At 49.0% G+C, this 14,907-nt stretch overlaps 1 protein-coding gene across 4 annotated transcripts in view; it reads left to right on the forward strand.

Moving 5' to 3' along the window:
- Positions 1–14,907, forward strand: part of LOC119433426 (zinc finger Ran-binding domain-containing protein 2) — a 99,063-nt gene that overhangs the window by 58,056 nt on the left and 26,100 nt on the right. For all 4 annotated transcript variants that reach the window (XM_049659255.1, XM_049659256.1, XM_037700630.2 and 1 more), the window contains exon 5: positions 2,389–2,570. In XM_049659255.1, the coding sequence (XP_049515212.1) occupies positions 2,389–2,570 (182 nt within the window). The remainder of the gene's footprint in view (positions 1–2,388; positions 2,571–14,907) is intronic.

Raw genomic sequence — 14,907 nt, forward strand, 5'->3', positions numbered from 1 at the left:
GTGCTCTGTGCAATGCTGACTAGACAAGCGCTAGCCGTTTACTGCTAAGTAAGTACTACCCATAATAATATGCTCAGTCAAGATGTTTGTCTGGGACATATGTTCGGTTTTAAAAGCGGTCAATTAGAACTATCAATCTAGTGGGACACAAACAGAAAGCGCAATCAACAACTGGCAGCACCAACAATGATTATTACACTGCTAGACATGTATGAGGCAGTACTATTACAAAACGCTGAATGCAACAAGCAAAAATGGCAGTTATTCTCATGTGACCCTAGTTCAGACAAAAGTGACAAACTCTTACCGAAACTAAGGCCACAGCCCTAACAGAAAACAATGGCTACACACTTATGTAAAAAATGACAACAATACAAATACAATACTTGCACCAGTCCTTAACTGTCATGACATTTTTTGAGGCTACAATATTAACACATTGCAAAGCAGACACTGAGAATCACAACTTCACTCCACTACACGATGTCATCACACACAGGAACAGGGTACAGGGCCCCAATAAGATGGCTCAAGAAAAACAGAAAAAAATTCTAGCTGTGCACTACTTTGCAATTTCAAGAAAGAACAAAACACACAATAGGAAGAGACCCAGACAGCAAAACAGGAAAAAATGCAAACATACCTAGAGCATAATAAAACCTTTTGAATCTTAATGACACTTGTTCTAACATTTCACGAACAACCTTAGTATCAAATTAAGAAATTGTTTTTCACTAACCTGCATACTTATTTACTATGTGTAATTTATTTACGATGTTGGGAAACATCCGCGCTAGCACTCGATTATCGTGCTCGATCAGCTTCCTTCAGTAAGTAAGTTGGCCTAATCATGCATTATAACTATTTTAAGGTGCCAAATAACACACAGCACACAAGAGAAGACAATGGGGCACATCTCCACTCACAATTGCCTTACTTTTACAGAAAACATGTATCTATATACCTCCAGTCGGCGCCTGCGCAGCAAACACATTCAAGCATCAAGTGCGGTATGATAAGGAACGCTCAACAAATTTTTTCTCGGCCTTATACAATGATATGGACATTTCATTAACACACAAGCTTTGCGTGTTAGCTTTCTTATTGATATTGTCATGTAGTAGTGATGATGAAGAAAACAGCAGCAATACTGTGAATGAGAAAACTAGGTTTTTATTGGGCGAACTTTTGCCTACAAAAAAGGCTACATTCGAAGAACAACGATAGCGGTGAACACAGTTGGCGGTCATCGAAAATCTGATCTGTGGGTAAAGCGCATCGGCTTTTATACATGAGTCATCGAAAGTTCTAGAGTAATCGCTGGTGCCCGCGTGTCTTACAGAAAGTACTACACAATTTGTGCCGCGCATACATGCAATCAGATTACACAAAGTTTGTTACAAATATAGAAGAAGGTGCACCGAGCACGCGCAGCAGCTACGGGTGCTGCTGGCTCAGTTGCTGCCAGTTGGCGAACGAGTCAGACGTCTAGGTCCTGGTCTAATCCCTGTCATTAATTTGCTACAAGTTTTTTTATTTATTTCTTTATTTATTTATTATACCCTCAAGGTACAGTTGTACATTGCAGAGGGGAAGGGCAAGGTAAATACAGAGGCAAATCTCAAAATCGTTGATTATAAAAAAAATACAAGTACAAATAAGCAAAAGCTTTCCAAGAAAACGTCAAGCTAAATGCGTGGATATCAATAATTAATGAAAAGAGCCAGAAAAAATAAAGGAAGACAAAAAAAAAAGAATAAAAAAGAATTGTCCTGGAATTGTTAGATAATTACTTGATGCAATACATGGGAAAAAACATGGCAGAACATCGCAAAACATGGTATACAAAATGATAAGAATGGTATCCGCTCCGAAGATCCAGGGCCGGGTGGAATAGAGCCCGCAACCTCCACTGAAAGGATGTTATAGGGAGTATTTACTTAATTGTAAACGACTATCGTTTGTCTAGTTAAGACTGCACAGAGCGCACAGGTTTTAGCAGGTTTTCAGTCCGACAGGAGAGCCTCTGTCCCAGCCTCACTACAACGTTTTTGTCTTCGCCATTGTTGGTTACAATATTTTGGAAAAGAGTGGTCCGTCCCAATTCTTCTAGAAGAACCGAACACTAGTATATTGAGAAACTGGTTTGGTAGCACCACAGATGTCAGATGAAGTTGAAAGTGAGGTACAGATCTCTTTACTTAGTTGAAGCTCGAAGATATTTCAACATGTGGAAAAGCAGTATACATACCTGAGAACATGTGATAAAATGCCTTTTACTTTTCCAGTGGGGACCCTTGTCTTGTTGCTGCTGTGCTTACTGTCATCAGTGGCCGTATGTTTGGTGCTCATGCAGTCTTTGTGTTGTTTGGCTTTTCTCATCCCCAGTTTGGCCGCCGAAAGAAACGGGCTCGACGAGATGATGACGGGGCAGCCAGTCCCCCCTCCCGGCCATCAGCAAGGGAGGTTGAAGAAAAAGAGAATGATGACAATGATAAGGAAGAGGATGATGATGATGATGATGGTGATCTCTCCAAGTATGACCTGAGCGGCTGGGATTCTCCTCACAGGTGAGGCACTGTAAATTGCGGCCTGAGATGCTTGGCATGGGATGCGCCTTGCCATGCAGGCACTTTCATCTTCACTCAGAACAGCTGTCAGTATGTGAACATCAGTATGTGAACATGTTTTGCAAGTCCATAATTTCACCTCATCGATGTGCATTTCGTGGTGACACTTCAGCAGAGAGAAGTTAAGGCAGTCAAGTAAGCAAGAGCATGATGCCATGTCCTTGCCTTGACTGAAGGGCGTGTAAAGGCTCAAGTGTGTTCTACTGCTCCCACTGCCTGTGTTCAGCTACCCAATGCACATTACTTTAATCACAGGTCATGGAATGTTTTCAGAGATACTTAAAAAAAAAACTTAAGCTTCATGTGTGTTAGACTTGTCATTCATTACATGGCTAACGTGAGTGAACTTCAACTGCGGAGCTTTCTTTCTCAGATACTCCAAGGGTGGGTTTCCTTTGTAGCTTTGTGCTACAGTGGTGTGGATGACAATTTTCCCTTTCATGAACTTTCCTCCACCTTGCGGGCTTCCACAGAACTGATTTGCAAAAACTGGTAAAAGAAATAAAACTGCAGATCTTGACTAGTGTTGCATGGAAAGATTTGTTTACAGAGGTGAGGCGATGCTGACTCTTTTCCATTTCTTGGCTGAGGCACTGTGGTGCAGTTCTTAAGAAGGAGCTTTGGTCGGGGGCTCCTATCAAAGTATAGGTGCATATCTGCCAACTTTTACGATTTTATTGTAAAATGACTGATTTCTAGAGCTTGTTTACGATTGTCGTATTTTCTCCAATAATTTAGTGACTTTTCATTTACTTCCTATTTAAGGTTGAACTGATCTCAACAGAATGCAAATATATAGTGGGCGAGTGATTTTTCAGAGCCTTACTCTTTGGACCTGCTAGATTATTCTGACCTACCGGTGGCAACGCCACCACTAAAATGGCAGATGAAATTTTGGCTGTCATTACAGTCGAGTCCCGCTACAATGAAATTCACGGGACACGCCAAAAATTTCGTTGTGTCGGAAGTAAATAATTTAGTGACTTTTCATTTACTTCCTATTTAAGGTTGAACTGATCTCAACAGAATGCAAATATATAGTGGGCGAGCGATTTTTCAGAGCCTTAATCTTTGGACCTGCTAGGTTATTCTGACCTACCGGTGGCAACACCACCACTAAAATGGCAGGTGAAATTTTGGCTGTCATTACAGTCGAGTCCCGCTACAATGAAATTCACGGGACACACCAAAAATTTCGTTGTGTCGGAAGTTCGTGGACGCGAAATTAGTTGGTATACACGTACGCCAAACGGCAAAGCCACGAACGAAACCTAAACCATCGTCGGGGATATCTTCGCGGTGGCGATGGGGCAAAGGTTGGGTCGTACCGAAGGCGGTCAATGTCAACTTTACGAGAGAATGCATTTCGCGCTGCTGTTAAAGCATTTTTTGTACATTGCGGCCAACGTCTAACTCAACGCACGTGCTCGGCCGATCGCCAAACACTCATTTTGCGGCACATGCACCGTCGCAACGAAGCTGTTTGAATTATCACAGTTTCATTACATATTTATGACAACGTCGGCAAGCTGGGACGCTTACCGGAAGTTTTATTTCCAGAAGTCGGGCAGCCTGGATTTCTTGCGCTTTACGGTAAACAAAGGCGTTATGCGAGTCTCGCAGTACATTAAAAAAGGCATCGCAATGTCATTGTTCTGGGCTCTGATAACTTTTAAGATGAGATAAAAAGGACAGACCCCGTACACTCTCGAGTTCACCAAATGGCCATAGATGGCAAAAAATCAACCGCAACTCGTTCCATCATGAAGCGCGCAAGTGGAGCTACTGTAATTTGGTGGCATACTTCAATTTGTATTTTTTCAGCTTAGGGGTGCTCAAAGCGACTCTATATTTGATCTATTAATGAACATATATTAACCAACAAACATAGTTACGGTGTCATTTTTTACAAAATAAACAGTCTCTTGTTTTTATTGGACTTCTGTTATTAAAGTCCGTGCTTTGTTACTTGAATAAAGGTTTTGAGGCCTCACTGACATGTGATAAGCAGCAGCCCACTGGTATTGATTGCAAGTCCGTGCCGCTTATCGATTCAAATTGTACGGTGGTAATATTTGCGAATGGAGTGGTCCTTTCCTTTGAGCAGCATCTCACTCACGCAGGTTCGTTTGGATTAGATAAAAATAATATCTCAGCCAGTTAATGCGTTCAACATTCGATAGCTGCCACCAAGCGAACGTGTTTAAAGACGGTAAACTTTGTGAGCTGCGGCATTTCACTCGCATAACGGCTGCATGCACGGCTTCTACCGTTAGTGATCTGCTGCCTCTGACCGCATAATGACGTGTTGCTTGAAAAAAAAAGTGCTAGCCAGCACGAAAATTCATCGCTGGAACCAAGCACAGATGGCTTGAAGACTACCCACGAAAGCGGATTAACCTTACAGCCCCTAGGCGTGTGCGCCGGTGAGTAAAAAATCAGTGCTTCGCATTTTCAACTTTGAATTTCTTTACATGCGAGGTGGATAAAATAGATTCCTGTAGTAATTTCTTAAAAGTGTAAAATATTAATAATTATAAAGTTATTGCCCTTCCAAAGCAATTCAAATGAGGCTCTTGCTACTTTGCCAAGTTGCTGAAATTGCTAGCATGAGTAAGCATAAATAATAAAGTTTTGGTTGTTTCTGCACGAATGACACACCTCGATAAATTCACTGCACATCAGTGACAAATGTACCTCTAATGATACAGTTAGATTAGTTGAATTTTAGGCATAATAAAATTAATGTTTTTATTACTTGTGTCTGGCAGAAACAATTGTCATTTAATCGAGGCTTGACTAAGCACAGCCCACACAAGGACACCACTGAAAGAAATGCACACTCAAAACAGTGTGTGTGTGGGCTTTTCTGTCATGTAGCGCTTTGTGCACTGTTCTTTGTCATACATGAATCACAAACTCACCCACACATCCACCATAGTAATTGAGGCTCTTTTTTTCTTTCGACTCCAGCCTCCTAGACGCTGCTCATATTTGTTCATCCCTTTGGACTCTATTGTCAAGTAACATCAAGGGCCAGAATCCTCACAGGGTATGTTTCTGAACACTTCAACTAGAATCGCGATTTGTTCATTTATGGGGAATAACTTTTGTTTCACCATTTCTTGCTTGCATGTGTGTCATGGCTTCGTCATTTCTCTTTTCAGGAAGACGGACAAAAGAGAGATTATTGGTCTGCAAGTTGCCCACGCTGAGCCACAAGAAGCTCAACTGTAACCATAATGACAACAGGTCCTCTTGAACTACATGCCTCACAATTAAATGTTTGCAAGTTTACCAGATAGAGCGGTGTGCGCCCTATTAAGAAAGCAGCAGTCTATGGTTTTGTATTGTTCCGTGCGGAAACGATAAAATTTGGCATACGAGGTGTGTTTAAAAAGAAACCGAACTTTTGCTATAACACCTTTACTGCTTATGGTACAACATTTTAAGTGCTGTCCCCTTCAAAGTGGCAATGCACTCCTCTACTGGCAATGCACTCTTCCCACGTTTTCTTCCATTTTTGGAAAGCCTCCTGGAACACACTTTCAGGAATGGCGTGCAGGTCTCTTCTCACATTGTCCGGTATCTCCTCTACGGTTTGGAAATGACGTCCTTTCAAGGTGGTTTTCAGCTTGGGGAATATGGCGGGTGGGGCACAACAGGCGTGTGGTTTTTCGCTAAGTAGGTGCGGACAAGGAGCGACGCGCGAGCCGGAGCCTTGTCGTGATGCAGCATTCAAGCCTGATTTTCCCACAATTCAAGGCCTCTTACTGCACACAGAATCTCTCAAACGTGCTAGGATTTCCTGGTACCGTACTTTCTGGTGTATAAGACGCGTTTTTTTTTTTTTTCAGAATTTTTCGTCGGTGCGTCTTATGGAACTACCCACTTATGACTTATGTATGTTCTTTTTTTTTTTTCAGGAAAACTGCTGCCAAAAACGCATTAGATGTTATGGCCACGCGAAGCGCGCTGGTTGACATAATTTCTGCGTGTTCTGTGCGCGCTATCGAGGTGCCTGGTTCTTCTCGTGATCGAGTTCCTGAGCGCCGTGCGATGAGGACTGAGCAGCAACGCAAGCGGCGGCAGGTCAACCGCGAGTCGGCCTACCCCGAATTCACCGCATCTGAAGATCGCTGTCAAGATACAGCGCGTGCTGCTGTGCAAACTATGCAGTTGCTACCAGCGTACAAACCGCTACCCCCTCCCTCCCGCGCTGCCTTCCCGCTTTCCTCCCTTGTGCGCGATTCGGCTCACCGTCAGACGCTTTCACTCGCACCTACAGAGTATGGCGCGCGGGGACGATATCGCCCTTTATTGCCCTTGGATTTTATACGGAACATCGCGGCAACCACGACGGCAGAAATGCGCCTGGAGCGGAAATATATGGTACCCTTACTACAGTGAACTAGAAGCACCCTTACGCTTGCGCGTGACCCAGGTGCACGGAAAGAAACTTCACGATTTTTTTTAATTGCTTACCGAACGAAGAGGTGCGTCTTATACACCGGTGCGACTTATTTACGTTTTTTTTTTTTCTGGAAAAGCTGCCGGTTTGAGGGATTGAGTCTTATACAAAGATGCGACTTATAGACCGGAAAATACGGTAAACTTCTTTATTTACTGTCTGACCATGTGGCACATATTCCTGGTGGACATTGCCTTTGCAGTCAAAAAACACAACCAACATCACCTTCTTTTTTGACAGACTCATGCGTGCTTTTTTTGGATGAGGAGAACCTTTGACCACCCACTGCGATGACTGTACTTTCGTTTCAACATCATAGCCATAAACCCATGTTTCATAGCCTGTTATAATGTTCTTAAGAAAGTTTTCATCGTCATTGGCAGTGGTGAGCAGTTCCTGGCTGATTTCAACACGGGTCTGCTTCTGTTCATCAGTCAACAAATGCGGCATGAATTTTGCACGGACACGACGCATCCCAAGTTTGTCACTTGTGGAGATGGGTTTGCACAAGGCTTACCCTAGGAGCGATGGTCAGGAAAGGGCACGACGCTTCTCCACTTCGCAACGCACAAAGGGGCTATGGCAGGGTTCGTCGACTCTCCGACACGGCGCAGAGAAGGCTCCGGAGTCGGATGGCCAACAAACACAGGTTTATTCACCCAAGATACAGCACAGTGCGACCGTCACGGCGCTTACGGGCCAAGGCTCACCGCAAGACTAAGCGAGTACGCGCGCCCGCTGCGCTAGGGCTAACCGGGTAGCGGTAGCGCGAGAACGAGGAGTCACGTGAACAAAGGTCTCACGAAACCACCTCGTTGCCAGCCTGTGAGCATCTGCCATGGCGAGGAAGCACTCAGCGGACGAGAGCTCGGGTGGAGAGGGTGCCCGGGGGCCACCGCTCAGGAGGCCAATCAGGGCGCGTCCCGGTGACCTGTTCTCACAGGGCAAGTCCAATCCCAGGGGGGAGAAGCACGGTTTGCGCAGGAGAGTAGGTCCAGCGCACTAGCCATTTCCGCCATGTTGCCGTTACGGCGGCGGTTCCCGGAGATTGGGCTAAGCACCACGCGCGAGCTGGGGGACGAGGCAGTGGAAGGCACCTCGATCCCCACCCTAAAGACCGAGGCCAGCCTTCAAAGTGGCTGACCGAGTCCAAGGGGCAAGGTTGACTCAGCCAAAGAGGGCTAAGCCAACGGAGCACAGTCCAAGAGGGTGTCGTCGTCTTCACTTGATACGAAGCCAAGGGCTTGCCTTGGCCACCAAAGTTCCGCACACTGGAAGGACCCACTGCCAGGAGGAAGAGTCGGCAGCCCAGGAAGGACGGTGCGAGGCAGCACCATGGGACAGCCAGCAACGCATGAGCTCCGCCAGCCAGGAGCTGCCAGAAACGCGCGCGGCGTGGCTGCCCTTTTGGCGCAGCAGCCACCACGGAGGTCACAGGGCCCTCCTGAATGCGCGCTAGCAGGAACAGCAGGCCGGGATTACCGGCAGCCAGGTTAGCAGCGGCAGCCGGAGTGACCATCCTCGGTCAGGGGTCAGCGCCCGACTGGGCGGACCAGCCGCAGTTAGCGGCAGCCTAGGCAGCAGGAGGCAAGGCTGGCACGCGTTAATGGTCCACAAAGGCAGGAGTAAGTCATGGCGGAAGGACCAGGAGCAGCTGGCTTCGTGGTCAGCAAGACTGGCGGCGCAGTGGAGCCAGGCGCAGGGAGAAGACTGGACGACACAAGGTGAAGGACAGGAAAGCCCCCCCCCCCCCGGCATAGCTGGTGTGCCAAGAAAGTTGCCCGCCTGGCTGACTGCCCCAAAAGGGGCGTTTGCCAGGCTGAGGCTTAAGCAACACATAAGAGGGTATATTAGGCCACATGGGCCTGTCACCGCTTCGATGTGCGCCCTCGCACCGTAGCCACATTTCTCCATTCACTGGCATGGTAGGGAATGAAGTCCAGCTACCTGTTAGTGGGAGAAAGCTCACTAGGCGCGTCAGAAGGCAGGTGAGCACAAGAGGGTATATTAGGCCAAAATGGCCTGTCGCCGCTTCAACGTGCACCCTCACACCATAGCTGTGTTTCTCCGTTCGTCGGCGTGGTAGAAAATAAAGTCCGGCTACCCGTTAGTGGGAGAAAGTCTGCCTAGGTGCGTTTCCGCAGGTTGTACTGGTGCCGTGTCCTGGGTTGCCCGCGCGAGGCTTCACACATTGGCACACGTGGCATGAGCGGGCGTAGTGAAGAGCGTCACGCTTCATGCCTGGCCAGGTAGCGGAGCGGTACAACTTTTGGAAAGTCTTAAGGCTACTCGCATGTCCGGCCACCCGCGAGTCGTGGAAATAGCTCGGCGTGGCTTTCCTTAGACTGCGGGGTATCACCACCTTGAAAGACTCCTGGGGAGCCTCCTCAGATGGGATATAGCGCACGAGAGCTTTATTGGCGTCCAGCAGCAGATTGGTATTGCTGCGGCACGTATCCTACGTGCCCGCAGCAATACCAGCTGTCCGGGTACGCCCGGCGGCTTTGACGCCCCACTCCTCTTGGGAGCTCGGCTCTTTGAGCCTGTCAACGATTTCTATTTACAAAATGGATCGCTCTGCTGAGCCTTTAGCAGCTCTTGCCTGCTGAAGACAATACCAGCGGGAGTAATGGGGTTCACCAGGTATATACGTCCTCTCCCGAGGCTGGCGATCCGGGGATCGCTTCGCCGTCGGAGGTCACGCCTTTCGAGCCTTTGGAGACACAGGCTCCGGGCTCTACTGAGTGCGTGAGGTTCGCGCCTTTTGAGCCATTGGATACTGAGGCTCCGGCTTCTACTTGGTGCGAATGCTCACGGGAGTGGCGGACCAAAGGATCAGACGCTGAAACGGGGGCTCGCGACAAAGCGTCTGCCACCACGTTTAAACTCCCTTTCCGGTAGTGCATAACAAGGTACCGCTGCCATGTCAACGCCCAGCGCGCGAGGCGGCCCGATGGCTCGCACAAGTGCTTAAGCCGGATTGTACGTCTCCATGGCAAACGGCACGTACGCTAACGCAAACTTCCGGAGAGTAAAAAGGACCAACAGTCAGGTGGTTCACTCAATGCACGACCGACCCTATGGGGCCAGTAAGCGGCAATGAGCAGAGCTGGGTTGCCGCTTCGACAGGCGCGTGAGGCCTCACATGACCGGCAGACGGATTGACGGCGGAGCGAGGTGGCTCACGCGCGTCGAAAATGTCGCTCGGATGCGCATGAGACAAGCGGTAGTCGAAAAACGCGGCAACATTGTCGGCCGAGCGGGGTGGCTCACGCTCGGCATTGCCTCCCAGCTGCGCTCGGGACAAGAGGCCACTGAGCGGTTTTGCACCAACAGCAAGACAGGGAGGCTCAGCTGCGGCGCACGGGACAAAGGAAGGCCAGCAAGCGAGCTCACGCCTACGGCGGAGCAGGAAGGCTGCACCGCGGCGTATTCGTCCGAGAAAGGCGCTCGGGACAAAAGGTAGGCCAGTGAGCGTATGTGTACCAGCACCTAAGCGGGGTGGCTTCAATGCAGCACTTTAGGCACTAAACTGCGCTCAGGACAAAGCGAGGCCAGCGAGCGAGTTGGTGCCAGCACCTAAGCAGTGTGGCTCCGGTGCAACACCAGCCTGTGCTCGGGGCAGGAAAAGGCCCGCGAACGCACCGGCAGAACGGTGTTGCTCCGGCACGGCACATGGCGTGGCAAACGATGCTTGGGACAAAGGGAGGCCGGCGAGCGTATTCGTGCGAACATCTAAGTGGGGTGGCTCGATGCGGCACGTTGGGCACAACTGCGCTCGGGACAAAGGCCAGCGAGTGGAGACAGCACGCCGGAGGGGCTAGTAAGCACCTGCTCCCCGCGCGTCTCAAACAATTGAGAAAACCCGTAACTGGCGTGGCTATATAGGACTAGCGTACACATCCGAGCAGTCGACATCACCTAGGGCACTCCAAAGAAGGGATCACTCCCGGTGGCCGAAAGCAGATGGTTGAGAAGGCGAACCTACCTCGTGCTATCGCTGTCGTTCGCTCCGAAGGACGATCAGTCCGCAGCCAGGGGGTCAAGCAGGAACGAGGGCCGTGAAGGGGCCTGCTCTGTCCATGCCGAAACGTGGAGATGTGCGGAGGCGCCAGTTATGTGGAGATGGGTTTGCACAAGGCGTACCCTACGATCGACAGTCAGAAAAGGGCACGACGCTCCTTCGCTCTGCAACGCACAAAGGCGCTACAGTAGAGTTCGTCGACTCTCCGACACGGCGCAGAGAAGGCTCCGGAGTCAGATCGCCAACAAACACGGGTTTATTCACCCAAGATACAGCACAGTGTGACAGTCACGGTGCTTACGGGCCAAGGCTCACCACAAGACCGATCGAGTACGCGCGCCCGCTGCGCTAGGGCTAACCGGGTAGCTGTCTGCCAATTGCGAGAACGAGGAGTCGCGAGAACAAAGGTCTCATGAAACCACCTCGTTGCGGGCCTGTGAGCATCTGCCGCGGCGAGGAAGCGCTCAGCGGACGATTCGGGTGGAGAGGGTGCCCGGGGGCCGCCGCGCGGGAGGCGAATCAGGGCGCGTCCCGGTGACGTGTTCTCGCGGGGCAAGTCCAGTCTCGGGGGGGGGGGGGGGGGGGGGGAATTACGGTTTGCGCGGGAAAGTAGGTCCGGTGCGCTAGCCATGTCCGCCATGTTGCTGTTACGGCGGCGGTTCCCGGAGATCGGGCTAAGCGCCACGCGTGAGCTGGGGGACGAGGCGGGGGGAAGGCACGTCGATCCCCACACACTCAAAATTTCATGACATGATCCTATGCTATACCCACTTCGTCAGCGACTTCTCGAACAGTCAGACGAGGATTTCCACGAATCACAGTTCGAACTCTCTCAACGTGGTCATCATTTGTGGATGTGGAAGGTTGTCCCGGCTTGGGATTGTCACCGACCGACATTCTTTCGTCTTCAAAATGCCTAAACCAATCATAGCACTGCGTGACTCATACAGTCCTCCCCGTATGCTTGGCTAAGCAATTGAAATGTCTGTGAAAGTTTTCCCAAGTGTGTAGCAGCACTTCACACACACACGCTGTTCTTCCAATTCCTTCATTGTCACTTTGGCACCAATCTTTGGCTCTCCAACTAAAGGTCAGAGTTAAAGGCAGCAAATGGCAGTTTGTTGTCTAAACCTGCCGCTACATGCGCTCAGTAGCCGTAGCACGCTCCCTCTGCCGGTTGACGCGCTATTTCAAAAGTTCGGTTTGTTTTTGAACACAGCTCGTACAAGCTTACTTGCTTTTAAGGGCGTTATATGACAATGTCTTTTTCACGCTCGAAAAGACATTTCGGCACGAACATTGTGAACTCGGGCTGGATTTCGTGGCAACACCCTTGCACGTGGAGTCACGTAACGCAAGGAGCCCCATCCGAGCACAGACTTTCAAGGGCTTTTCTATAGCGCGCGGGCACGTTGCGGCATCTCGCAGCGGCCGCGGAATTTGCGGAGCTCATGGATTTCAATTACGAAACTTTATGGGTATAAAGTTCTCATAAACCTTTGACTTGAAAGGTGCACTGACATTCCCAAAGCCCAACTTCTCACATTTCACAGCTAATAAAATAAGAAAGGAACACGGATACCAGATGGCTACCAATTCTCACTTTCGTAATATTTCCCTCACCTTGTGTGTTTCCAAATAGAACTCACTTGCTGTTTTTTATTAATGATATGGGTGGGCTCGCAACGTGAGTCTACTATAGAAGAAAAAAAATGTTCGACAAGCTCTTCAGAGGAAATCCTAGTAGACAACTAGATACTACGTACATGATAGTGCTAGTTCTTTAAAAGATTGCGAATTATGTCACTTTTAATTATTTGTGAGCTGCTTAGCAGGCGCTGGCGAGTATTCCTATCAACTAAAAGCAAATCTGCCGATAAGCTGTGATCAGAGCAAATCACGCTGGACAGATACCGGGTACCTGATAGTTCTAGGGAAAATAAAACTGCAAGTTAGGTCACTTTCAATCCCTTGAGAGCTGTTGAGAAAGCGCTGGCGAGTATTCCTATCAGCTTAAAAAAAAGTTATATCTGGCGCCAGGCGCGTAGCCAAGGGGGAGCGGGCTGATGGGTCGACCAAAACAACTACCAGCGCCGGGAATTATTCTGGATTTTGTCTACAATGTATTTTTCACACTCGAACAGACATTTCGTCACGAACATTGCGAATTCGGGCTGGATTTCGTGGCAACGCTTGTGCACCTCGAATCACATAACGCAAGGAGCCCCATCCGAGCACAAACTTTCAATGGCTTTTTGATAGCGAGCGGGCGCGTCGCGGCATCTCGCAGCGGCCGTGGAATCTACGGAGTGCATGGATTTCAATTCCGAAACTTTGTGCGTATAAATTTCTCATAAGGTTTTGACGCGAAAGGTGCACTGAAATTTCCAAGGCGTGCTTTAGATTTTACAATTCTGGAACTTTATGGGTTTAATGGTCTTATAAACTTGGGCCAACAAGCGCGCACTGCAGCCCTCGTATTCACACCGTTCCAGAAATGGAAGCACGCGGTCGCAATCTTTCATACACGAAAATACTAAATATCACCGCGACTGTCAGCAGGCAGCTGATAATTTTCTCCAAACATTTTCAGGAAGCGCGCTCAATGTGATCGATCAGCTGGACCAGGGCTGGTAAAGTAAAATTAGAGAAAATAGAAGAAATTTAACGGCTTAATATTGAGACAGTTCTTTTTTGCGGGTGACAAAGTCTGGCTCTCCGTGGCCATAGGGACAGTGGTCCTGTGGATTTAAGCAAAGCCCCCGCTGAAAATACAAGTATTTTCAGAGCGCTTCTTCGGATGCGAGTTAATTGTGGAGATACCGTATTTATTCGAATCTAGGCCGATAGTTTTTTTCAAATAATCACACACAAAACTCTAGGGTCGGCTTAGATTCGAGGATTTTAAAAAAACGCGCCAGTTTTTAACTGAAACTGATAAATATGGTGCATAGTTAGCGCCATCTAGAAAAGTCAGTATCGCAGCCGCTACTAGCCGCGCCAGTAGCCAGCTGAAGTACACGAGCGACGTCGCCATTTTGACCTGCGTCGTATCGGTAGTATCGGTATGGTGCAGCATCGGCGCGCGGTGTGGCGTTATCGTAATGGCACCAAATGGGCGATGCCACTATAGTGCCGCTTTCTAAACGAATAATGTATTTACTCGAATCTAATGCGCACTTTCAACACGACCCTAAATCTGCGTCGGCATTTCAAAATGGCCGCCTCGCACGTGCGTCGTGCCTAGCTACCGTAGCATGCGGAAGCTTCCTCCGTGTGCTGCAGTACACGTGCTTAGGCAATAGTCTACCGTCTGTCTTCACGTTCTCAGCGTCTGCTCTATCTATCAGCATGAAGTGCCGAGTTCATCATGATGCCGCATTTAAAAGGAAAGTGATCATCTGTGCGGAGACGGACGGAAATCGGGCCGCATCACGGGCGTTCGGAGAATCCGAAACTTGCGAGCGGGACTGGCGCAAACAGAAGGAGAGGATTTTCGCCAGCAAAGCAATGCGGAACGGTTTCAGTGGACCGAAGCAGGACGTAATCTGCGACGATTCACTCCGGCGATACGATCAGGCTTGGCCCTATCTTGAAAGCAATCTGCGACTGGTAAAGTCCGCCGCGCGCCGTGTTTTCGCCGCGTTGAAGCGAGAGGCATGCTAGCACGAAGGCGCGCTTCGTCTCCAGCGTTTTGACAGTTCGTTTCCGCGGTCAACGAGCGAGGTGTGTTCATGTTTGCTTGAGCGCGCGTGACACCGTGCTTGTTAATAGCGGTCTAC

The sequence above is a fragment of the Dermacentor silvarum genome, chromosome 11, assembly GCF_013339745.2.
Source record: "Dermacentor silvarum isolate Dsil-2018 chromosome 11, BIME_Dsil_1.4, whole genome shotgun sequence".
Classification (NCBI taxonomy): Eukaryota; Metazoa; Arthropoda; class Arachnida; order Ixodida; family Ixodidae; genus Dermacentor; species Dermacentor silvarum.